The 22521-nt window shown below is 55.1% G+C and overlaps 2 protein-coding genes across 4 annotated transcripts in view; one reads left to right on the forward strand and one right to left on the reverse strand.

Annotated features, from left to right (window-relative positions):
- The window catches only part of USP42 (ubiquitin specific peptidase 42), a 49029-nt gene extending 45926 nt beyond the window's left edge, over positions 1–3103 (forward strand). For both annotated transcript variants that reach the window (XM_028088486.2, XM_028088487.2), the window contains 2 exons: positions 941–984; positions 2097–3103. In XM_028088486.2, coding sequence (XP_027944287.1) covers positions 941–948 — 8 coding nt within the window. In that variant the 3' untranslated portion in view covers positions 949–984; positions 2097–3103. The remainder of the gene's footprint in view (positions 1–940; positions 985–2096) is intronic.
- A 179-nt stretch (positions 3104–3282) lies between these two features.
- Positions 3283–22521, reverse strand: part of CYTH3 (cytohesin 3) — a 91261-nt gene continuing 72022 nt past the window's right edge. The window contains exons 5-14 of one of the 2 annotated variants that reach the window (XM_028088491.2): positions 18245–18363; positions 12928–13008; positions 12438–12550; positions 12180–12328; positions 11866–11977; positions 6896–6972; positions 6735–6806; positions 6500–6654; positions 6013–6105; positions 3283–4521 (exon numbers count right to left, since the gene is read on the reverse strand). In XM_028088491.2, coding sequence (XP_027944292.2) covers positions 6033–6105; positions 6500–6654; positions 6735–6806; positions 6896–6972; positions 11866–11977; positions 12180–12328; positions 12438–12550; positions 12928–13008; positions 18245–18363 — 951 coding nt within the window. In that variant the 3' untranslated portion in view covers positions 3283–4521; positions 6013–6032. Of the gene's footprint in view, positions 6106–6499; positions 6655–6734; positions 6807–6895; positions 6973–11865; positions 11978–12179; positions 12329–12437; positions 12551–12927; positions 13009–18244; positions 18364–22521 lie in introns of both variants that reach the window. The other variant, XM_088016722.1, reaches the window with a different exon arrangement.

The following is a 22521-nucleotide window of genomic DNA, read 5'->3' on the forward strand; positions in this document are numbered from 1 at the left end:
TTGTCTGCTCTGGGTTTTTTAAATATCTAAATCTTCAGACTGGTTTCCCATGAGCATTTTGGGGATTTGGGGAAGGGCTTGGCTTGGTGAGGATCGAGTCCCTTCTGTCTGTGCTTGGTGCTTGAGAGGGAGGAGCGGGCGGCATCTGAGGGGACTCTGCTTTGTTGCCAGCATCTTCCCCTCCGACTGCGGGTCTTGGAAGGACCACCCTCAGAGGCTGCCGGCACACAGTGGAGGGCAGCTCCCCCACAGAGATGGCTCTGGAGGGAAAGGCTGAGTGTGAACCTCGCCAGTTGGCATCTGGGGGCCCAGACGTGCCTCTCTAGGGGCTGCAGTCAGGCTTTGTGTCGAGTGGTGGCCGTTTCTGTCCTGTCCGATTGCCCTCGATGGCCGGTGTGCAGCCAGCGCTTCCGCGGAGAGCGGACTGAGGAACCCGTGTGCCTGTCCCCTCCTGTCCTCAGGGACAGGGGCCACCTGCTTGGGCTTGCATGCCAAGCATCCGTGTCCTCTGGCCGAGGATGCCAGGCCCCTTTGCCTGCCTGCCACGTGTGCCCCTTGTCTGCTGCCTTGACCACTCGCCTCTCAGCCTCCTGTCCTCCGGCTGCATGGAACTCTCAGTTCAGTTTCTTTGGCCTGAGATCTGATCTGTCCTGCTGTTAAAATGCTGAGGAGTTTGATGGGCTGAGAGCGAACTGTTCCCGCGGGGTGTGGCTTTCCCCGCATCGCAGGCAGCACACGGAGTCTGGTTTGTAGTAAGACGCTTGGAGAGAGCGAGTGGCAGGGTCCACTCGCTCTCCGGGTGCGGGACGGATTTCAGGCCGCGAGCACCCGGCTGAGAACGGGTTCTAAGTGTAATCGCTCACTGCGCAGACACAGCTCCGGCACGAAACATTCTGCAAAACCATCACTAAAATCTCTTTTCTGATTCTTTGCTTTCTAGGTGATTGAAAACTTGGCCTCAAAACAAAAAATTCACTAGTTATGGTAAGCAGTTTTCCTGTGTGTATGTTTCATACTTGTTTGTAGGGGCACCGAGGGGACACAGACGGAGTTTGGGGCCTTGGGCTTAGAGGCGGTACTGGGGGAGCAGGTGCGGGAGGCTCCCCAGCGAGGGTAGCAGATTCTTCTGCCCCCCCCCCCCCCCCCCCCCGCTGTGCTTAGACCCCCTCTTCCTTGGGTCTGGCTCTGGGGCAGGGTGTCCCTTCCTTCAGCCGGCGCCACCCTGCTCCCTCCGTCCACCCCCCCTTCTCGGGAGAAAGTGAGGGAAAGCTGAAGGCACCAGGGCCAGGATGGAACCGAAGGAGCAGCTCCTTTCCTCCACCCAGACCTACCCGACTGGCCTCGGCGAGGAGCCCCTGGCGGCCCCATTCCCACACACGGCCCCGGGTCCCCGCGCTGGGGAAACAAGGGGTTCGCGGCGTCGGGCCAGGAGCCCCGCGTCCGCGTGCAGAGCCAGAGAGCACACCGACTTCTGACAGAAAGGACTTGGCGTTCCTGGAACGAGGTGTGGGTGCCTTAGGACAGATGCCGACTTTGACAGTGCCCAGTGAGTGACTACTGGCATTTGACCCGGTGGCCCCGGGAGCTAGTGCTTCCTGTTTGTGACCCGCATTTGCTGAGGTAGGCCAGTGTGCCATGTCGCTCTTGAAGGCACCCGGGTCCGGTGTGGGACTCGTAGGCAGCAGGGGGGATTTGAAATGGATTTCCCCGAATCATCTACGGCAGATTAACGTGCAGCTTAACTAACCTGCTTTCTCGGTGTCTTAAGGAAAAGACCTAAGCCTAAGCAAGCATTAGACTCAGATTGTGTAGCGCAAGGGAGTTGAAGGCTTGAGCCGGTTGGCAGCGGCGCGCGCCCAGCAGGTGGCTCCCTCTGCACGTGCGGCCCGAGCAGCCCCCTTCCCTCCCCGCCCTTCTGGAAGGCAAAATGACGAAGAGCTTGCCCCCAGGACCTGGTGTAACTGTGCCTACAGGAAGCCCAGGAATGAGTAGTCGGTGTTAGGGATGGCCAGCCCCCCCCCCGCCCCCCCCCGCCCCCCCCCCCGCCCCGCCCCGGGAGGTACTAACGCCTGCGCTTGCTGCCTTTTGTCTTTCAGATTCAGCGTGTTCGACAGAAGCCATCCCCAACCCAGCCTAAATTATCAATCTAGAAAATAACTTTGTTCAAATCTGCGTGGTGCTTCTTTAGTAAATCCTGTACAGATTTTACCATGGAGGACTTTTTTTTAGTTTTTACCTTTTCTTAATTACCCTTATTCCAAATGGACGAACACTTTCTACAACTGCTGACCATTGTAAAACACCGTGTACATAAATCCCACAGACAGTGACGCCCTGGACTGGAACATCTCAAATGCTGCTTAATCAGACTCAGGTGGACCGCTCGCATTCCATGGAAAGCTCCTCCAAGTTAGACATCCGGTGCCAGACCAGCCGGGAAACCATGGAATTATTAAAAGTACAAACTGACAGTGTGTATATTTAATTTAAAGACTTATTTAAAGATTCACGAGCTCTCAACTAGACTTGAGAGCAGTCTGTTTTCTGTAATGTCTGATACTAGAAACTAATTTGCTTCATATTTTAGTTGTATTCAAGATTTGAAAAGGTATTTTATAGACAAGTTCTGTTTTTGAACTTTGTGAAACTATTCCAATCAACTTACCAGTTATGATGAGTATTTACATTATGAATGTATAATCCAAACATTATTTGTAAAGCCTACAGTATGTTTTTATTACTTAACACTTTTTTATACAGTGTCTCTTGTCTTGACTATGATATTGGAGTCTGAGTTGTCAGCTTGGTCCCTTAAAGTTTCTAGTTACAGACAAAATCATACTGTGATTTTATTTTTAATATGGATATGCTATCAAACTGTGATACACTTATAATTCACTGGTCCTGCATCAGGAGATGGAGTGGGGAAAACTGTATTTAATACAGTTTGTATCTGAATAATCTGTATGGTTTATACAGTTTGTGTTGTTCAGAGATGTCTAAAGTTTGATCTTTGTTTTTTTAAAGATTAAAAAAGCACTTGCCCCACTGTAAATATACAGCATGTAAAATTTATATAGTATATAAATGGCAGCAAATTAAACATTTTGTGTCTTATTCTTTACTGCTGTTTCCCCCCTTTGCTTACCAGATCTTTCTCACCACCTTCTTCCTGCTGCCTTCACGGTCTTAGACTCCTCTGAAGCCCAAGCCCGGGATGAGGAAGGGACAGGGAGCAAGTTCCTGGACCCGACGATCTATTTTAAAGAACCAGGTCCTAGGTAGTCTTTGAACAATGCATTTTTTTATTTTGTGAACACAGTATTTGCCAGTTGATGGCCATACACCTTCCAATTTTGCTATTCATTTTACAACAAAATATCGATAGATAATATTTCTTCATGCAACTTGTGGAAATATATACATTGAATAACAAACACTCGAGAAATCTCTTTGTACATTATTTACATATTAACTATATTTACTGTAATTAGAAATGTCTAAGAAAAAATAAGAAAATGTGAAATCACAACGTGTGGTTTCAGGTCTACAACAGACCTAACTTCTCAGCAAAGCACATCTATGTAGATAATATGCATTTTAATTTTTTTAAAAATATGCATTGCTTTATATGAAGCACTAAATGCTGCTTCATCTATAAATAGCTCCTATTTTGATTCAGTTTGGTACCACATTAAACTGTTCAAAGTTGCTCCGTAATCCTGAAGACACTGTTGATTGCCTGGGTCCAGGGTGGTCCAATTCAACCTCAAGTGTTAACCGAGGCTGGGGGGCGGCGGGGGCGGTGGTCATCCGCCCGCCGCGCTCCCTCCACCGCCTCCTGCCCTTGGCCTCTGGAGGAAAGCTTGTCTTTGGCCAGAGTTGGGACTAAAATTCAAGCACTGCGCGCGGACGTGGGCGGCGGGGGGGAAGGAGGAGGAACACGGCCCTGTTGAGGTTTGGCCGCAGCCAGGCCCGCACAGCCCCGCTGCCCGGCTGGGCACCCCGGACTCGTATGCCGGTGTGTTAATACTGTCACAACAAAACCTGGAATTCGAGGACCTCCCCTAACACGGATGGCAGGTTCCCCAGAGTCTAAGCACGGCGGCCTCGGCCTCGGCCTCGGCCTCTGCCCCGGGTAGGCTCCTGGGGAAACAGCCGGCACGGGCCGCGCCTTCACAGGCGCCCAGAGGAGCCATTCCCACGGGGCTTTCCCTAAGCTCGTTCTCCCACCCCCACTGAGGCCAAAGCCCAGCGAGAGAGCCCTATCTCCCCGGGGCCTACCTGGGGCACACAAGGAGAGAGGCACGGTCTCCCCCGTGTGTGCTACGGCTGTGGCCGGCGCCGCTGGAGCGCCCTTGAGCAGTGCTGGGCCGCGGGCTCCAGGCGCCATCTGTTCATGGAAGACGGGAGGCCAGAGTTGCATATATACCAGCCGGGCACTTCGAGAATGCTGACGTGCCTTTCTCAAAAACTGAAGTTTCGAATTTGAGGTATCGGTACGGTAACAAAGCCTAAAAGCTTGGGAATGAAACAAAAATATCAGTCTGATGCAGGTCAGAGGGTCCTGGGCTCAGACCCCTTTTGCATCTAGCGCTTTAAAGCTACGTCAAGGTCAGTGGTGCCGAGGCCAGGGGCCCGCAGCCGGTCAGTTCCAGCACCAAGGCAACTCACAGGAACAGGTACTCGTACTGACAATCTTCACACGGGTGCTGACGGTCTCAGGTCCGCTTTCTGGGACTCTCACCCTGCGCGGGACAGTTGGTGACGCCAAAGGGCGCAGAGGCAGGGTGTGCCCACGCAGCGGGGCAGGGACCACGGCGTGGGCACGGGGCCCGTCCCGAAGACCCGGAGGCGGCGACCCAGCGCACCGCACCCCAACCGCGCCGCAGCCCCATCCTGCTGGGGGATCCATCCTCCCTCCGGCGCACGTCCTGAGCACCTACTATTAGACCAACAGCAACCCGACGGCCGCCTGATGGTGGATCTACTCAAGTTCCACCACCAGCGTGTACTGGGGGTTTTACACTATTTACAGGAAACCCTAAGTGCCCCGTGCCTCCATCCCACACCGTGCTCTCTCCCTGCTCCTGGCGAGAGAGTAAGTCTCTGAAAACATGAAATGAGATTCGCTCTAGTTACTTGTCTATCCGTTACATCAAGAGATCGGGTCAAATTATCACCAGGTCAGTAAAAGAAGCATTTGTTTTGCCGACAGGTTTTAAACAGCGAAGACTGGGCGGAAGCTGGTCGGAACCACGGTTCCGGTGAACCACATGGAACTGCCGGTGGGGGGGTCCGAACAGGCCAACAGCAGCCGTTTCACGGGGCTCAACACACAGACCGAGCCGGTGCCGGGACCGCGGTTACAAGAGAAACACCCAGAACCATCACTTCTAACGACCTGCCTTTTTAGAAAGCGATCTGAGCGGAAGAGGAGCCCCAGGGGGCCTGGCCAGGGACGCGCGGGACGAGGGCGCCCGCAGAGCAGCCCGCACCCCCGCCCCCGGCCCCCGGGCGGCGCCGCGCGTGTTGTGTGGACAGAATTTTTCTTCAGTGCACAGTATATACTTGTGTCCAGGAGTTATATTTATAGCTGCCATTCTAAAAATACTACTGCTAGAAAGTATCTTTCGTTATAATTTCAGAATATAAAAAGGCATATAAAAGCTATAATCCTATATATCTGAGAAAAAAAACTCTGAATAAAAAAGTGGTAGCTCTTCCTTCCTCGTCTGATACAAAACAGCGGCTTCTAGAACGGGGAACGCAGCCCCGGGTGAGCACGTGTGGCACGGCGGGCACGAGCTTCCAACTCAGAGCCGGGAGGAGGGCGTCGGCACGTCGGCTGCGCGGGGCCCTTGGCGACCCCAGAGCGGCGCTCCCGCCAAGCGGCCCGCGCGGGGCAGGCGCTGCCTCCTCCGGGGAGGCGGCGGGATGAGCGAGGCGGGGCCCAGGGTGTCAGGGGAGGCTCCCAGTCACTTTCTGCTGCGGGGTTTTGGTTTCTTTCACCTGTTGAGGCCGGGAGAGACCTATTTCTTATTGGCAATCCTCCTCTTCCTCGTGGCCAGCATGTCATAGAAAGGATCCCTGCTGATACTCGCTCTGGGGAGAAAGGAGAATTCTGAGGTCGGAGGACGCCCTGCAGCGCCAAGCGGAGGCCGGTCCTGCACGCAGAAGTGCGCATGCGCGCAGGCAGGAGCGGCGCACGTGCACGCGCTCCCGCCGTACACGCGCTCCCGCCGTACACGCTCCCGCGCAGGCACGCTCCCACACGCGCTCCCGCCGTACACGCTCCCGCGCAGGCACGCTCCCACACGCGCAGGCGTACACGCTCCCGCGCAGGCACGCTCCCACACGCGCAGGCGTACACGCTCCCGCGCAGGCACGCTCCCACACGCGCAGGCGTACACGCTCCCACGCGGGCACGCTCCCGCCGCACCGCGTGCACGGAAAGGACCGGGGCCGTCGGGGCTCTGAGCTGGGGCCGGGCGCGCACCTGATGGACTTCATCCACTCCTCCTTCTCCTCGGGGCTCGGGGCGGAGATCCGGTACACCACGTGGTTCCCCTCCACCACCCGGCCGTCCGCCTCGGTTTTACAGGCCTTGATGACCTGGCCCTTATGGCTCGGGTTATAAAGCTCGAAACAGTTCTGGTGGAGACAGACAGAGCGCCGTCACGGAGCGCTGCGGCCGCCGGAGGGCAGGGGCGGCAAGGAGGAGGCCAGCTTACCGGTTTCCGTGGGTCCTCCACCTCCCTGATGCTGAGGTTTTCCAGGGGGATGATCCCCCTGGGCTCCTTGTCCTACGAGAAAGAGCGCACGGCCAGCCTCGCTCAGGCCCGCGCCCCCCAAGGGGCCGTGCGCCCGGCCCGGCAGCCCGCCCCATACTTACTGTCGTGTACTCAAAGTAATAGAGGCAGTTGTCGGTGAGGATGAACCAGCGCCGCTTCCAGGTCTTCACCCGCCCTCCTAGAAGCAGAAGGAGCTCGTGAGTCGCAGCCCGCACGCGCTGGGGACCCGGGGCCCTCAAGGGCGGGCCCGGGACCGACAGAGATGACTGTATCTTCAGAAATGCCACCAGGAGCCAAACTGGGTCTTAAGCTCCCTTCTTCCTCGTGGAAACGTTGGCCATTCCGCCCAACGCTGAGCCAAGTCCCGGGCGAGCCGTGCGGCCTGGCGCCGGGCTGGCGACGAGCCGGCGTGGGGCGCTGCCGGGGCCCCACATGCACCCCCACCCGGGCAGCACCGGTGCCCCTGCCACGGCCACCTGGGCCACCGCTTTCCAAACGGCCTTTCTGGAAACGTTAGTCGTGATGAATGGGCTTAATTTCCCCACATGGAAATGACAACAGGATGAAGTCAGTGCGACTCCCCGGGGCCTGGCCGGGGCCTAATCCTGTTACCTCGGGGCTCTGGCTGGCCCTGGGATCCATCACCATCAATTACTCCTTGGTCCAGGGAATTACTCGATTGACTTAATCTCTTAACAAGATCGGGGACACACATGTAAACACACACACACACACACACACACACACACAGCCCATCTGTGTCTCCTTTCACTACAGAAAGGAAATCTTTTACCCCCAAATATTCAGCACAAACGGGCTTCAATTTCCAGCCCTTGCTTCTGACATGAAGTTTAAAAAAACACAATCTACAAGAAAAACATGCACATGGTAAGAGAATCAAGCAATCCGTGGGCACAAGCAAGCAGCCGTCCCTGCTGTCACTCCCCGAGGTGACATTTGAGGCGGAGCTCGCCCGCCTATCTCTACAACCTGTGAGCAGGCGAGTGCCGCCGGGGCTGAGGGGCCGTGGTGTGGGAGGAAAGGCCGCGTGGGTCACGTGCGGCCGGGGGTCACGGAGGGACAGGAAGGCACACGGGCCGGCTTCCCAGGTCAGCCTGGGGCTGAGGCAAGGCTGCCTCCAGCCTTGATGTTTGCAGAAATCCAGGCAGGGAAGACACCCTGCTTGGGGGGGGCGGGATGGGGTGGTCACGACCACCGGGATTCGGTGCCACTGGCCAGGTCCTTGGGAGACTGGGATCCCTCAGCCCTGCCTCACCGATCAGACGTCGGACCTCCTGTGGATGGCCTCAGGCAGGCCCAAACCGGCGGGAGAGGCTGCTGTGCGGGCACGCCGAGCACAGAGGAGGGGCCTCGGCTGTGCGGGCGGAAATGAAGGTCCAGCTATGTCTCCCCCTCTCCCTGACAGACACCCCCAGCTCCCCCCACCTCACTTCTGGTCCCCGTCCAAAGGGGCTGACCGTGTGCCTCCCCCAGTTCCTGCTGCCCCCTCCACGGCCCTCAGACCCCATGCCTGTCCCCCAGGGCCCTTGGGCCTAGAGCCACAGCCCCCACCCCGTGCCTGAGCCCCAGCGGGACCCTTGCTCCCCACAGCCCCGTGCAGCTTCCTCAGGGGTTCTCAGCGCTGCGCTGGAATCCTCTGCTCCCTCTGGACGGGGCCTCCTTGGTTCCTTCGAAGACCCAGCACAGGGCTGGGCACCAGGAGCCCTGCTCATTCCCTGATCTCCGCTGGAGCACCCCAGGGAAGCCCACCTTCACAGGGAGGGGACCCAGGAGACCCTCGTCCCAAAGTCCTCCGGTGATGAGACAGCACAGATTCTCTCCAGATCCATCCCCCCAGCCCAGTTCACTCCACCTCCCTCACACCACTTCTCTCTGGCTGCACTGGTGCTGGACAGGGCCGCCAGCCTCCCACCCCCATGCCCCCCCCCCGCCCCCGAGGCGTCCCTTGAAAAGGTAAGTTCATCCCGGCTCTCCATGCCTGAAGCTCCCAAAGGCTCGCACTCTGTCAGCCTAGGACCCCAACCCCTCAGCGGCCTCCAAGGTCTCCTCGTGGCTCCCCTCCCGGCCCCCTGCCTTTCCTTCCGGCCGCTGTGCTGCCCCGAGCTCCCACTCCCCTGCTAGCACCTCCCCTCCCCTCAGTCCCACAAGCAGGCTCTCAGAGAATGCCCCAGGAGCCCACACGCCGTCCATCTGTCCAGTGCCTGCCCTTCCGTCTGCACTCCTGCACTGGGCCACAAGGTGGCGGCCTGTGTGTCCTGCTCACCCCCAGGCCCCACGGCCTACCCTGCACCACCCGACACCAGGAGAAGCGGCTTAGCGGGAAGGCTTCTCAGCGTTTTGCCCCCCCCCCCCCCCCCCCGGCAAGCACCTGCCCCACTGCTCCTGAGCTCGGTGTCACGTCTTGGGGAGCCCAATCCCCGGCCCGGTGGTCATGGCCAAGGGCCTCCCAGCCCAGCCCCCTTACAGCTCAGTGGGGCAGGCCCAGCAGGGCGGGATGGGGGGAGCAGGGCTCGGAGCCACCGCAGGTCTCGCTGCAAGGGAACAGACAGGCTCTGCCTACGTGTGTTCCTGGCTGAACTTCAGGAGATGGGGTGGACACACGGACGGAAGAACACACACACAGCACTCACGCCTGGCTTCTCCGCTCCAAACTTGCTGCTAGTTCCGCGGCTGCTCCCGGGCACACCGTACCCACACACCCTACAACACATACTTTTTCTACAGGACAGCTCAACTCTGACCCATGTGCCCGTGTTTTTAACAGAACTGACCCCTTCTCAAAACTCAGCGGCTATAAGGCATTTCCTTGATCACGAAGAAACACTACAATGCTCCTAGTTCTTGCAAAGCATCCGGACCTTCTGAAAGTGCCATCTGGCCTCAGACCGTGTTTATGAGACACAAGGAGGGTCACATGGTGACCTCCGCTCCTGAGTGCGTGCACAGAACACACGTTCTCTCCTACGCTCGTGTTGTAGGCCTGGGGCCAAGCACTTCCGTGTCCAGGCCTGTGTCTGCCCCGTGCTGGATAAGGGCCCAGAGCTAACCCAGGCCAAGCTAACGCATCTCTGGCATCGGCTTCCAGCAGACTGACTGCCTACTCGGCCCTCGGAGCCCAACGCCAAGCAGCTGTCCCTAGAGGCCAGGCCAGCGTCAAGACTCCTGGGAGGCGGCCTGTGGGCAGGACTGTGTCCAGGCCCAGCAGCTGTGCAGAGCAGACCCACCCGCTGGGAAACCCGCTCTCGACACGGCCACAGCTCTGTGTGCACAGAGAGGGTACGGAGGCTGCATGGGCCCGAGGGAGGCGGCAGCGGGCTCGCTGGGGCTCTGGGGAGGAGGCTCCCGGGCAGTCACCCGGCTGGCCGCGGGCCTGAGGTCTGGGCGGCACCATCACCACTAGCTTTGTGACAGGTACCGAGAACGCCAGCACCGTGACTTCTCCTCACACGCGTGCATGTGGTGGTGGAATATGGAGGGAGCCGACCCCGAGCTGCAGGGGGCCCCTTGGGCACCCAACTCAGCACCGTGCCAGCTCTGTAGCTCCTCGGGGTGCTCTGAGCACTGCTTACGTGCGCACCCAGAGCACAGGTGGGAACACAAGCCCCGCTGTGCCTTTGTCTCCCTCGTTTGGTTCTTTCGAAGCAGATGCATCTCCCCCTGGTGCCAAGGCCACACCAGCTGCCAGGCAGGCTCGCACCGTCGCTGTCACACGAGGGGCCCTCCCTGGCGTGTCGGACACGTTCCCCCCTCTGCCCTGACCCCGGGGCCACAGGTTTGGGGTGACCTGAGCGATGCATCTCCAAGTCGATGGCTATGGTTCTGGGTTTCTAGACAAAGATCTATCTAGAACTCCCCCAAACCTCAGCACAGCCAGAGAGAAGCCAGAGCCAGACCCCAAATCGGAACGGCCGAGCCCTGGCACACGCCTTCACGCCAGCCTCTTACCCTCGCCTTGATTACGAACACAAAGTCGCGGGGATTCTCTCAGGCCCGGTGTCTCACAGTGTGTTCTACAGCGACCATGCCTGGTCGGTACATGCTGTCACATCTCACAGGCTCTCGTGTCACAGTAAGGCAGAAATCCGCGCCCCCCCCCCCGCCCCCAGAATAAAAACAAAACAAAAAACCACCCTACCAATTCCTAAAATTGCCCAGAAAATATCAACACTACTCTACTTCTTCGTCAATGGTTAGGAAGCCCTTTGAACATTCCCGGACTCTGTCCAGGGGTGGTGCAAACATGCGCTGTTTGGTTAGTATGAGAGGCAACCAGTGATGTACGGGGAGGGAGCAGGCGACCAGCAGTCTCGAGGCTGCTCAGGCCCTATAGACACGGATGGGCAGGCTCGGTCCCACACGGCATTCCCATGCGCTCCCAGCGCCTAAGGGCTGGCATTCCGGCCACGCCTTGCCCGGCCCGGGGGTATGAATGTCACATTCGCCGCACCCTGCATGAAGCTAACCCCAGCAAGTCCAAAGCCACAGGGGTCAGACGAATGGCAGCCACAGATCAGAGCTTCACACAGACCAACGGGGGAGAGAAACCGAGAGAGGAATGAGCAGCTGGGGAAGGGGCAGGAAGCCACTGGGTACGTACCTCCTAACGCAGAACAAGCAGGGACAGCCCGTCACAGAACAGAAAGGTGGGAGCCACAGGCAGAAGGAAAACAACAAGAAGGCACATTTAAACCACGCATCAAAAATCAGCCACACCAAACCAAGAGAAAGGCACGCAGGTTCTCGCAGTAAATGCACCTGCCTCTGGTACAGAAAACTGCCTTGGGTCTATCTGGACGCTAACTGAGCAGTTTTCTGGGACACTCGTGCAGCCCGGGTGTTATTCTCCGCCGTGGACACGGCCGGCAGGGCCTCATTCAGACGGGGCAGGGCTCAAAGCGGCAGCCATCGAGTCTGGGGCGTGCGGCCGGCTACGGTGGGCGGACTCGGCCCAACGGCCCTCGCTTCTAGCGGTTCCGCCTTTGGTCAGGGCCCTTGGCTGCCGAGGGCTGGGGGCTCCGAGCACGGGGCCCGCCCGCCAGCCGCCACTCACCCAGCTTCAGGAGCCAGCCCTCGCGGTCGGGGTTGAAGAATGTGTGCGTCAGGTCATTGCCATCGTCCTCGGGGATTTTGAACGGCTCGTTCTTGATGCTCTCGTACAAGTTCTACAAGGAGCACAGGGGACAGCGTGCTCAGGGACACAGCCAGGAGCGAAAGGGCTGGGCGGCAGCGCGTGTCCCTGAGGGCACCGGGCTCGGTGGGACCAGGGCTGCGAGGGACCCTGCAGGTGCCTGATGGTAAACATTGCCCAGCGCTGCTCCCGAGGCGTGAGGGCCAGCTCTGGGGCCCCGAGGGCGGGGAGCTCACCCGCAGCAGCTCCTCCGGGAGGTCCCCTCCCTCGTTGATGCCGCGGTTCATGGTGACGAAGCGCTCGGCCGTGGGCTTGTCCCGCACGTTGTGGTTGTGGAGGCTGGTGTTGAGCATGATGATGGCGAACGACAGCACGTAACAGGTGTCTGCAAGAGGGCAGACGGCGCAGGGGCCCTCAGCCGTGCGCCTGGCCAGAGGCGTCCCCCACCCCCGCCGGGCAGAGGCTGGCCGGCGCCGGGCCCCAGCGCCACCGACCTGTGGACTGGAAGACGCCAGGGTTGCACAAGCAGTAGCGGGACGCGAACGCCTCCATCATGCGGTCGATCTTCTGCGCCTCCCCCGGAAGTCGAAAACTCCACAAGAACTGCCTACAGAGAAAGGAACACCAGGGGACCATGGCGTTTCCAGGGCCCGGGGCGTAAGGACGGCTGGCTTTACCCGGACAAGGTGGGGACATCCACGAGGCTGGTGTTTGAGACCAAATGCAGTGGGAAGCAGGCCCACGCCTGGGCAGCACCGAGACTCAGCTGCGAAGTGGGAAGAATGCGCCCGACTGCCAAATACCGGGTGAGAAACACAATGCACACCCTGCCGTCCCACTGAGGCAAGCACGGGCTCGGTCTGCAAATGCCCAGGGGAGCCTCTCTGAAGCTCTGGGGAGACCACGGGCTCAGAGGCCGGTCGGCAGAACCGGCAGCCCCGTGGGGGTGCCTACCTCCGGCTCCCGCGGACAGCCGACACTTACCTTAAGGCTTGAACAAGGTTCAGATCAGCAAACTCATGGAGTTCGACAAAAGCTTGAAGAACTTTAATATTAAAGTCGTCCCTGGGAAAGAAAGCAAATGCGGTCCAAGGCCACTGCACAGAATTTCAATCATTTCAAAAGAAAGACCTTTCCTTTGTATAGCAAGTGTCTGTGGGTTTTGTCTTGCAGAACTAGAAGTTAAGATCTATTACACTGCACGTTCGTTTTCAGGCTTAGGACAAAGGAGACTCGGTAGGAGTTAGGAGTTTATCTCCCAGTTGGTGCCAGTCAGGGTACCGAGGCCATTGGAAGATTGCAGACGGCTGCATGGCTGGGCACGAGCCCCGCGGTAGCTCTGAGCGCCAGGCGCCCGCTCCCCCTCCGCTCTCCCAACCAGCGGCCGCGGGCAGCGTTCCCACTTCACAGGTGGGACTGCGGGCGCCTGGCGCCGGGTCACGAACCGGGGCAGTGCGGAAGAGCTTTTAAACCAAACTACATGCGAGAAGACAAAGGCCTCAACTTTTACGTAAATGCAGAGGAGGACATGCTTAACTGGAATTTCCCCAGGTCCCGGTCACAAGGGACAGTAAGGACAGCCTGAGCCAGCGAAACGCCGTGGTCATTACAGGTGCAGGCCACAACGCAAGGCGACGCCGGTCCCTCGGCCTTCCCGGGACCGCAGAGCAGACCAGGCCTCGCTAAAGACAAGGGTGCTGCCACCCTACAGGCCCGCCCTGCCAGCGCATGATCCATCAACCACGAGGAACGGACACGGCTCAGGGCCACCTGCAAAGGGACCCCCGCCCGTGGGGCTGCAAGGATGAACACGGCCTCGGGAAGGGGCTCAGGCACAGAGCACGTGTTGCGACGTTCCCCTCCTTTCTCTGGGGCGAGCTGCTGTCTTGAGGCCTTGGGGGTCCGTGCAGATGTGGGTGCTGGGGGGGCCGTCCCAGGAGGCAGTGAGCACCCGGCCCGTCTTGGGCAGGCAGCAGTGAAGACTGAGGAGTGGGCCCGACACCGTGCTGAGCACCCAAGCCGTGGCAGCAGCCGCAGGGTTAGAGACACGGGGGTCGGCATGAAAGGCAAGCGCCCACCGTCCCAGCCCCAGCGGTGCAGGCAGCCTGGCTGAGAGGGCTCGCCGAGCGCGGGATGCGGAGCTGGCTCCTTCTTCGGCTCAGGTGTACAGGCTGCAGGTGGCGTGAAGACCCCAAGGCGGGACCAGAGAAGGCAAGTGATCAGAGGGGCAGCTGCACCCCTACTCCCGCTGCCAGCCTGGCCCCCTGGAGGGTGGCCCCTGAGGCTCGGTCCTCGGTCCACACTTCCTCTCCAGCCACACTCACCTGTGATGCAAACAGTACCTGCGAGCCTGCCGCTCTGGGGTTCCTGGCTCCTGCCGGACCCCTCTCTGAACCGTCACACCTGGATGTCCCCCCCCAAGTCCCCACGGCTTTGAGCTGTGAATCAGACCACGTCCTTCCACAACTGGGAAGCCTCCCCCGCCCCAGCAATGGGCAGAGGGGCCCGTCATCACCATGAGAGCCTCTGCCACCCTCCCCGCCCCCGCTCCAGCCACACTGCCCCCAACACACTGACCCTCTTGCCTGTCCTCTCCCCCAATGCCTGCCTGCAGAGCACCCTCGTCCCCCTCACGTCCTTGCACAAATGTCACTTTCTCAATGACACAACCCTGACCAGCCTAGCCTAACTGCTAACCACAGTTCGCCCAACGCCCTTACGCGCTTCCACTTCTTTGCCCCAACACCTTCTAACATACGGGAGAAATGGTTTCCACATTTATTATGCTTATTACGTATTGCCTGTATCGGTCCAGCAGAGTATAGCTCCACAAGCGGATGAGTCCATCTTTTTTTTTTTTTTTTTTTTTGACAACACAACCCATGTGCCTCAAACAGAGCCTGGCACAGACTTGGAACTTGGTATTTTATGGAGCTCAAAACCTGCAGGCACGTGGTACTTGTCGACTGCAGGAGCCGCCAGGCTGCGTATTACACAAATGTCATCGTTCATCTTGCACCTGCCACACAACCACACAACGATGGCGGACTCAGACTCTGGCCCTCGTGGCACAGGCGATTCAATGAGGTGCTGCCACCCCTGGGCCACTGCTCAGGTTTTTTGTGGATTTTGTTGTTTTTTTGTTTTTTTGGGTTTTTTTAGTTTTGTTCAAACATAATTCACATTCCATAAAACTGTCCTATTTCAAGTGTACCATTCAATGGCTTGTAATATATTCGCAGACCTGTGCAACCGTCACCACAATCAAGTTTCTGAACACTTTCATTACCCCCTGCCAGCTGCAGGCAACCAGTCGGCCTTCTGTCTCCCTAAGTTCACCTAGCCCAAGCACTTTGCACAAATGGAGTCACACAACACGCGGCAGCATGCACCAGCACCCTGCTCCTTGTTGCCAATTAACAGTCCATTGTCTGGATGAACCACATCTTGACCATCCACCAGCTGAGGGACATCCGAGCTGATGGACATCGGAACTGCTTCCACCTCTTGGCTACCGAGAATCACGTGGCTACAACCATTTGTGTTTGTGCAGATGTACGTTTTTACTGCTCTTGGGTGAACACCTAGGAGAAGAATGACTGGGTCGTATTTTAAAGACCTGCCAACTACTTCCCACAGCCACGGCACCTCCCGTCCTACCAGCAGCACGTGAGGGCTCTGATTTTCCCACGTCCCGGGCAATGCTTATCTTTTTATTATTATTACAAACATCCTAGTGGGTGTGAAGTGGTAGATCGCTGTGGTTTTGATCTGCAGCTCCCTGATGGGGGGCTAAGGATGCTGAACATCCAGTTGTGTGCTTATGGTCCTATCATGTATTTATGGATCTTTTTTGGAGAAATGTCCATTCAGATGCTTGGTTCATTTTATAATTAAGCTGTCCTATTATTGAGTTGTAAGAGTTCTTCATACATTCTAGATAGAAGTCCTTCCTAGATTTATTTGTGACTTGTAAAAATTTCTCCTAGTCTGTGGATTGCCTCTTCACCTTCTTAATGATGTCCTTCTCAACACAAGTTTTCGATTTTGACGATGTCCCGTTTACCTACGTTTTTCTTTTGCTGTTTGTTTTTGGTGTCACATCTAAGAAACTCTTGCCTGATCCAAGGTCACAAAGATCTACCCCTATGTTTTCTTCTAAGTGTTTTATAGTTTTCCTTCTCACACGCAGGTATTTGACCCAGTTTAATTTTTGTGTACCCTGAGTGGTCCAATGGTATTCTTTTGCATGTGGATATCCAGGTGTCCCAGACCATTCGTTGAAAAGACTGTTCTTTCCCCCACTAAACTGTCCTGACACCTTCGTCGAAAATCACGTGACAATAAATGTAAGGGTTTATTTCTAGATTCTCCGTTCTACTCCATGATCTAGAAGTCTATCCTTACACCAACACCACACTATCTTGATTACTGTTTTTAGTCTGTCTTATATGTGAGTTCTGCAACTTTGTTCTTTTCCAAGATTGTGGCTATTTTGGGTCCCCTGATGTTCTACATTAATTTTAGGATGAGTCTGTCAACTTCTACAAAGAAGTTAGCTGGGACTTTGATAGGGAATGAGTTAAGTCTGTAGATCAAAGTTCCAATCCATGAACATGGGATATCTTTCCATTTACATAGGTCTTTTCATTTTTTTCAAAGTTCTGTAATTCAGAGTAAATATTTTGTACTTTTTATTAAATTTATTCCCAAGTATTTTATTCCTTTTAATGCTATTATAAAATGGAGTTTTTTTTAATATCTTTTCCAAGCTTGCTCATTGCTGCTGTTTAGAAGTACGACTGAATTTTACATGTTGATCTTGTATCCTGCAGCCTTACTGAACTTGTTTATTCTAATGCTTTTAGTGATTCTTCGGGATTTTCTATATACACAATTCTGTCTTCTGCAAAGTTTTATTTCTTCCTTTCCAAACTAGATGCTTTTAATTTCATTTTCTTGCCCTAGAACTGCCAGTACCATGTTGAAGAGAATTGGTGAGCGTCAACCTTATCTTGTTCTTGCTCTTAGAAGCAAGCATAAAGTCAACTTGTGGGTTGCACAGGTGCCCTGCATCATATTAAGGAAGTTCCCTTCTTTTCCTGGTTTGTTGAACACTTTTGTCTTGAAGCAGTGAATGCTGTCAAAAGCCTTTCCAACATCTACTGGGATGATCATGTGGGTTTTGCTCATTATTATACTGATACTGTATATTACTTTGACTTTTGTACACTGAACTAACCTTGTATTCGTGGGATAATGAATGCATGCATGGGGGTGAATGTATTGGTGTATAGTCATTTTTATACATTGCTAGATTTGATTTACTAATATTTAGTTGAGGATTTTTGCTTCAGTAGTCATAGGAGGTACTGCTCTGCAGGGTTGGTTGGTTTGTTTTAACTGTGACATCTCTGGTTCGGCACGGCGTCAGGTAGTACTGGCCACACAGAATGAGTCAGGAAGTGTTCTGCTTTCCACCTTTGATCAATTATTTTTAATAAAGAGCTAGAAACAGAAACCACCCCGGTTGAGCAACTGTTGGGCTCTTATTTAAAAACACTCTTGTTTGATCTTTGACTCAGGGGATGTGCTGCCTTAGATTCCTGCCCTAACCTCTGCTAAGAACAGCAAATGGACCCTTAGTTAGAGAAGGCTGGGAATGTAAATCTGTCCAGTGCTCTCCATTTAAAAAATTAGTAACTTCCCACCTTCACTCATATCCCCAAGCAAAAGGGGGAAGAAAACCACTGAGAAATCTGGTCTATTTCTGGGCAAAACATGAAAAGAAGATTAAGATGCTTTCTGAGGGGGCACCTGGGTGACTCAGTTCGTTGAACATCCAACTCAATTTCAGCTCAGATCATGATCTCAGGGTCATGAGATCAAGCCCTGTGTCAGGCTCTGTGCTCAGTGGAGAGTCTGCTTGAGATTCTCTCTCCCTCTCCCTCTGCCCCTACCCCCTTGCACATGCTCGCAAGTGCATACTCTCTCTCTCTCAAATAAATAATCTTTAGAAGAAGAAAAAAAAAAAAGACGCTTTTTGAGGTACAGAGAAGAGGCAGCACCAGTTTCCGTTCTGCCATGGTTCCCTGAGTAAAGGTTTCCAGAGATCACAGACCCTACCTGGCCCCAGACCACCCACACCTCTCTCCCCGCAAGGGCAGAGACAGCACGTGACTGCGCTAGGTCAACACAGTCGTGGGGAGCGGCACGTGCACCTTACGCCCATGTGTAACTGTGACAGACCCCGATGGGGAGGGCGGGCCCAGGTCGGGCTGCTGGTTCTCCTTCAACTTACCTTTCACCTAGATAGTCCCCAATTACGGTCTTATTTAGGCCTTCTCCTTTATACAGGAACTGGGCTACGTCTTCTGGGGAGTTCTGCAGCAGGTCATTTTCTATTAGAAACTGAATTCCCTGAAGAGGGACATAAGAAAGGAAGCTCTGGTTAGGCGGGTCGCCCAGACTCACTTTTCAGAGAGAAATACATCTAGAGTAATGATCTTACTGGCTGGGACATGGCAAATATACCAGGACAATCTGATTCTCACACCCCAGACTACATTTTTTTGCCCATCAGAGGAAAGCACATTCATTCCTCCTGGCAATTTAACAGGCTAAAAGACAAATAAACGGGTTACCGAGCAAACCATTACAAAGAAGGTACTAGAGATTATAAAAGCAGAGGTAATAACACCGAATTTCCCAAGCTCGGGAGAACGATCTGCTGTGTGTGCAAGAGGAACACGTCCTTTGGGGTTGGCCAACCCACGCCCTCCCCAAGCTCCCCTCTTTCCTTGCCATTCCTCGCTAAGTAATCATGTTCCCAGCTTCCCTTGCAACTAGGAATGACCTTGTGACCCCGATCTGGTCACAGAAAGAAGTCTGGAAGGAGGACCTGGGGAAGCTGCTGCTTTCTTGACCAAAAGGGACTCGTGAGCAGCTCCTTCTCCCTCCTTCCTGCCTGCAATGTAGATGTGACGACCGGCACCCTCACGGCCAGGGGATGAGGGAAAGGCCGGGCTGAACACAGGGCTGGGCTCCTGTCACTTGGGAGCCACTGGAGCCCCTGCAGCCACCCCTGCTGTGGGAGAACATAGTCCATCGTGCAAGCGGTGTTCATGAGGCCTTCTGTGAGCTGTAGCTGAACACGGTGACTCATCTCTGTGCCACCGAGCTGAAGCCAGTGAAAATCCACACCCACTTGAAGGCCCTCAAGGGCACAGGTGACAATGAAAGGCTGCAGAGGCACTGCCCTGGCCCGAAGTAGCCCTGCTCCTCTCCTGAGAAGCCCTAAGAATAGCGAAAATGTACCTCTTGACACAGCTTCTGAGCTGGTTTCCAAACACAGGTTGACAAAGCTGGTAAGGGAATTTCCGTCCTCTATTTGCCTCTCTTTCTACAAATTCAGAGATTTTCCAGCTACCTCTCTCTGTGCCCAGGACCTGGGCTCCCTCACACCACATGGTCCCTCTGAGAGTCTGCTTTTTTTCCAAACATGTGAATGTCCACAGCAGCCTTATTTAGAATTTCCCCCAAACTGGAAACCCAACAACATCCAAACAATAAGAGAAGCTCTAAATCCTATTCTGGTATGTTCCATACGATGGAACACTATGCAGCAACGAGAATGCACAACATGATGCACCTGACAGGTGTGACACGGAATAAAAGAACGACACGGAACGTACCTTATTTATATTTAAAGTTTTACAACAGGCAGCCCTACTCTACGGTGACGGGGCAGAATTTGTTCGCTAGGAGGAGACACCAGAAAGACACTCCTGATACCCTACCACCACCTCTTGCTCTGGGTTACACAAGGATTTTAATGTGTAAAAATTCATCACGCTGTGCATTCAAAGTTTGTGCACCATATGCTGTTCTTCAAAAAATAAAGCTTACCAAAAAATCAGTATGTCTGATGATCCTAAATCAACTCTCATCTATTTCTGGTGGGAACTCAAGTGAGTCCAGGCCCCCCTGGGATCATCTTCTACTAGGGACGACGTGCACATTCCTTAAGGAAGCACTCCAATCCCGAGTACGCCCCTGTCCAGCAAGGCCCCAGAAACCAGGCAAGGGAGAAGAGTGCCGGTGCCGTCCGCACCCAGCACCCAGGGCTCTGTGCGGGAGGGGAGCTCCGGGCAGCGGGGCCGACTTTACAGTCTGACCTAACATCCCTGGCAGAGAGGTCAGAGGCCAAAGCAGCCCTGGTCTGCCTCTGTGTCCCAAGGACTCACAGACTGGCTGTGGGTGGAACTGGGAGCTCCTGCTGCCCCCTCCCCAAACTGCAAGGGACAGGAGAGACAGTGTGTCCAAAGGAGCCCGAAGTCCTGGAGCCAAGGGCCCGGAGGAAGGAGGTGCTCCCTGGGGATGGGTGCCTGGCTGGCAGCTGGGGTGACATCCCTGGCCTGGTCTTTCGTGACCCCTTCGGCTGTGATACTGGTTGGTGGTTGGTGGTTGGCGGAGGATGGGGGGGGGAAGGGGGGAGGAATCGCAGCTGCAGGCTGTCTTGCGCTGTGGCCTCCTCCCGTCTCCTGCTGTGCACCGTGAGGGGTGGGGGCCGGGGCCGTGGCTTTGACAGAGTCTTGCATCCATCCCACAGGCCCGTGTTCTCTCCAGCCTCCCAGTGCTCTCCGGAGTCCCTAGGCCTGGCAATTTCCACACTCACAAGGTTCCAGGGACTCCCATCAGCCAACACCCTGCTGGGAACTGAACGGGCCTGGGGGTGAGGCCCTCCTGAGCTCTGGATACTCACAACCTGCTCTAAAATTCAAACACTCAGGAGCTCCTTGTGGAGGCTATGCAACAGCCTGATTAGCTGTCATTTCTTTAATCTTCCCCCCCCCCCCCCCCCCCCCCCCCGTGTCAGTCCTTGATTCTTTTTGAAAGAAAAGAATTTCTTCAGGCGAACTGTTTGAACAGTTACCTGAAGGGAGGAGTTATGTTTGAATGGGAGCCTGAGGGTTGTTCTTTGGGTTACAAATGAAGCAGTTAAGCAGATAGGAAGATGCCAAATGTTTTTCTGGATTTTCACGGACGTGAACTTAAAAAGCAGTTTGTTTAAAAAGGATACAACCAAGTCTTAAAATATGAATAGCCTGAAAAACCAGGATTTCAGAATAGCAAGTAGGCCCAGCCCAAGGTCATCTCTTCTGTGCTTCAAGGTTACAGAAGGCAGCCAGAGGAGCCCCAAGTCAAGTTCCAGCTCCCTTTGCAAAAGGTACCAGAGGGGCGCCTGGGTGGCTGAGTCGTGAAGCGTCTGCCTTCGGCTCGGGTCGTGATCCCAGGGTCCTGGGATCGAGCCCCGCATCGGGCTCCCTGCTCAGCGGGAAGCCTGCTTCTCCCTCTCCCACTCCCCCTGCTTGTGTTCCCTCTCTCGCTGTGTCTCTGTCAAATAAATAAATAAAATCTTTAAAAAAAAAAGGTACCTGAAAACACAGTGCCATGGGGGTGAGCCCAGGCCAGGGACCAGAGTCAATGAGAGCAGTTACAAAGGAGAAGCAAAGACGCAGAAGCAGAGGAAGAGGGCATGGAAGCCGCTGCCGTGCGTCCCGGTCCGTGTGACACGCAGGCCGAGAGCAGAGCGGTGGGCCCACAGGCCAGGGGACAGCAGGGATGGCTGGCAGCCACGGGGAGCTGGGAGGGAGGCCCGGAGCGCACTCCCCGCCAGAGCTTCGCGAAGGGACCCACCCTGCCCACACCTGCATCTCAGGCTTCTGGCCCCAGGGCCTACGAGACGACACGCCTCTGTTGTTTCAGGCCACCGAGTTTGTGGTCATTACAGCGGCCGGGATCCGAGTACACTAGGTAAATGCTAATAAATGTTCCAGTATTATTAGACAACGTCCATGTTTTAAAATACCATTTAGAAGCAATGCCTGGGTGGCTCAGTCGGTTAAGCGTCTGCCGTCGGCTATGGTCCCAGGGTCCTGGGATCGAGCCCCAAGTTGGGCTCCCTGCTCAGTGGGGACCCTGCTTTTCTCCCTCTGCCTTTTCCCCTCCCTGCCCCCGTGCTTGTGATCTCCCTCTCCCTCTCTCAAATAAATAAAATCTTTTTAAAAATATCATTTAGAAAACCAAACAGTAGAATCTACTGGAAGAGGGCACCATTCAACCCATTACACCTCGTGTTATCTTTTCCTAATTCCTTGTTTTCAACCTTGGTGCTCTGTTCCAGGTGTGTCTCAGTCAGAACACATCTGGACTTTATTGCTGTTTCTTCAAACTAATGTGAAGGTGCCTTTTAAGAGGTAACTGAGCCCAAATTTATGGTGATTATGGATTTGTTACCACTCATTTCCTGAGCCTTCACATATGCTGGGTATTTCTCATGTCTTTTCAGCCTTCTGTTGAATTAAGTTTTCTTCATTCAATTTTCCCTAGTAATTTAGAAATCCTATCTTATCCCTATTTTTAGTGGTTACTCTTAAGATTTTAACACTTAGGGATGCCTGGGTGCCTCAGTCGGTTAAGCGTCTGTCTTCGGCTCAGGTCATGATCCCAGGGTCCTGGGATCGAGTCCTACATCGGGCTCCCTGCTCAACGGGGAGTCTGCTTCTCCCTCTCCCT

Source organism: Eumetopias jubatus, unplaced genomic scaffold, assembly GCF_037043125.1.
Source record: "Eumetopias jubatus isolate StellerSeaLion01/CBP00866 unplaced genomic scaffold, mEumJub1_p1.0 scaffold_12, whole genome shotgun sequence".
NCBI lineage: Eukaryota > Metazoa > Chordata > Mammalia > Carnivora > Otariidae > Eumetopias > Eumetopias jubatus.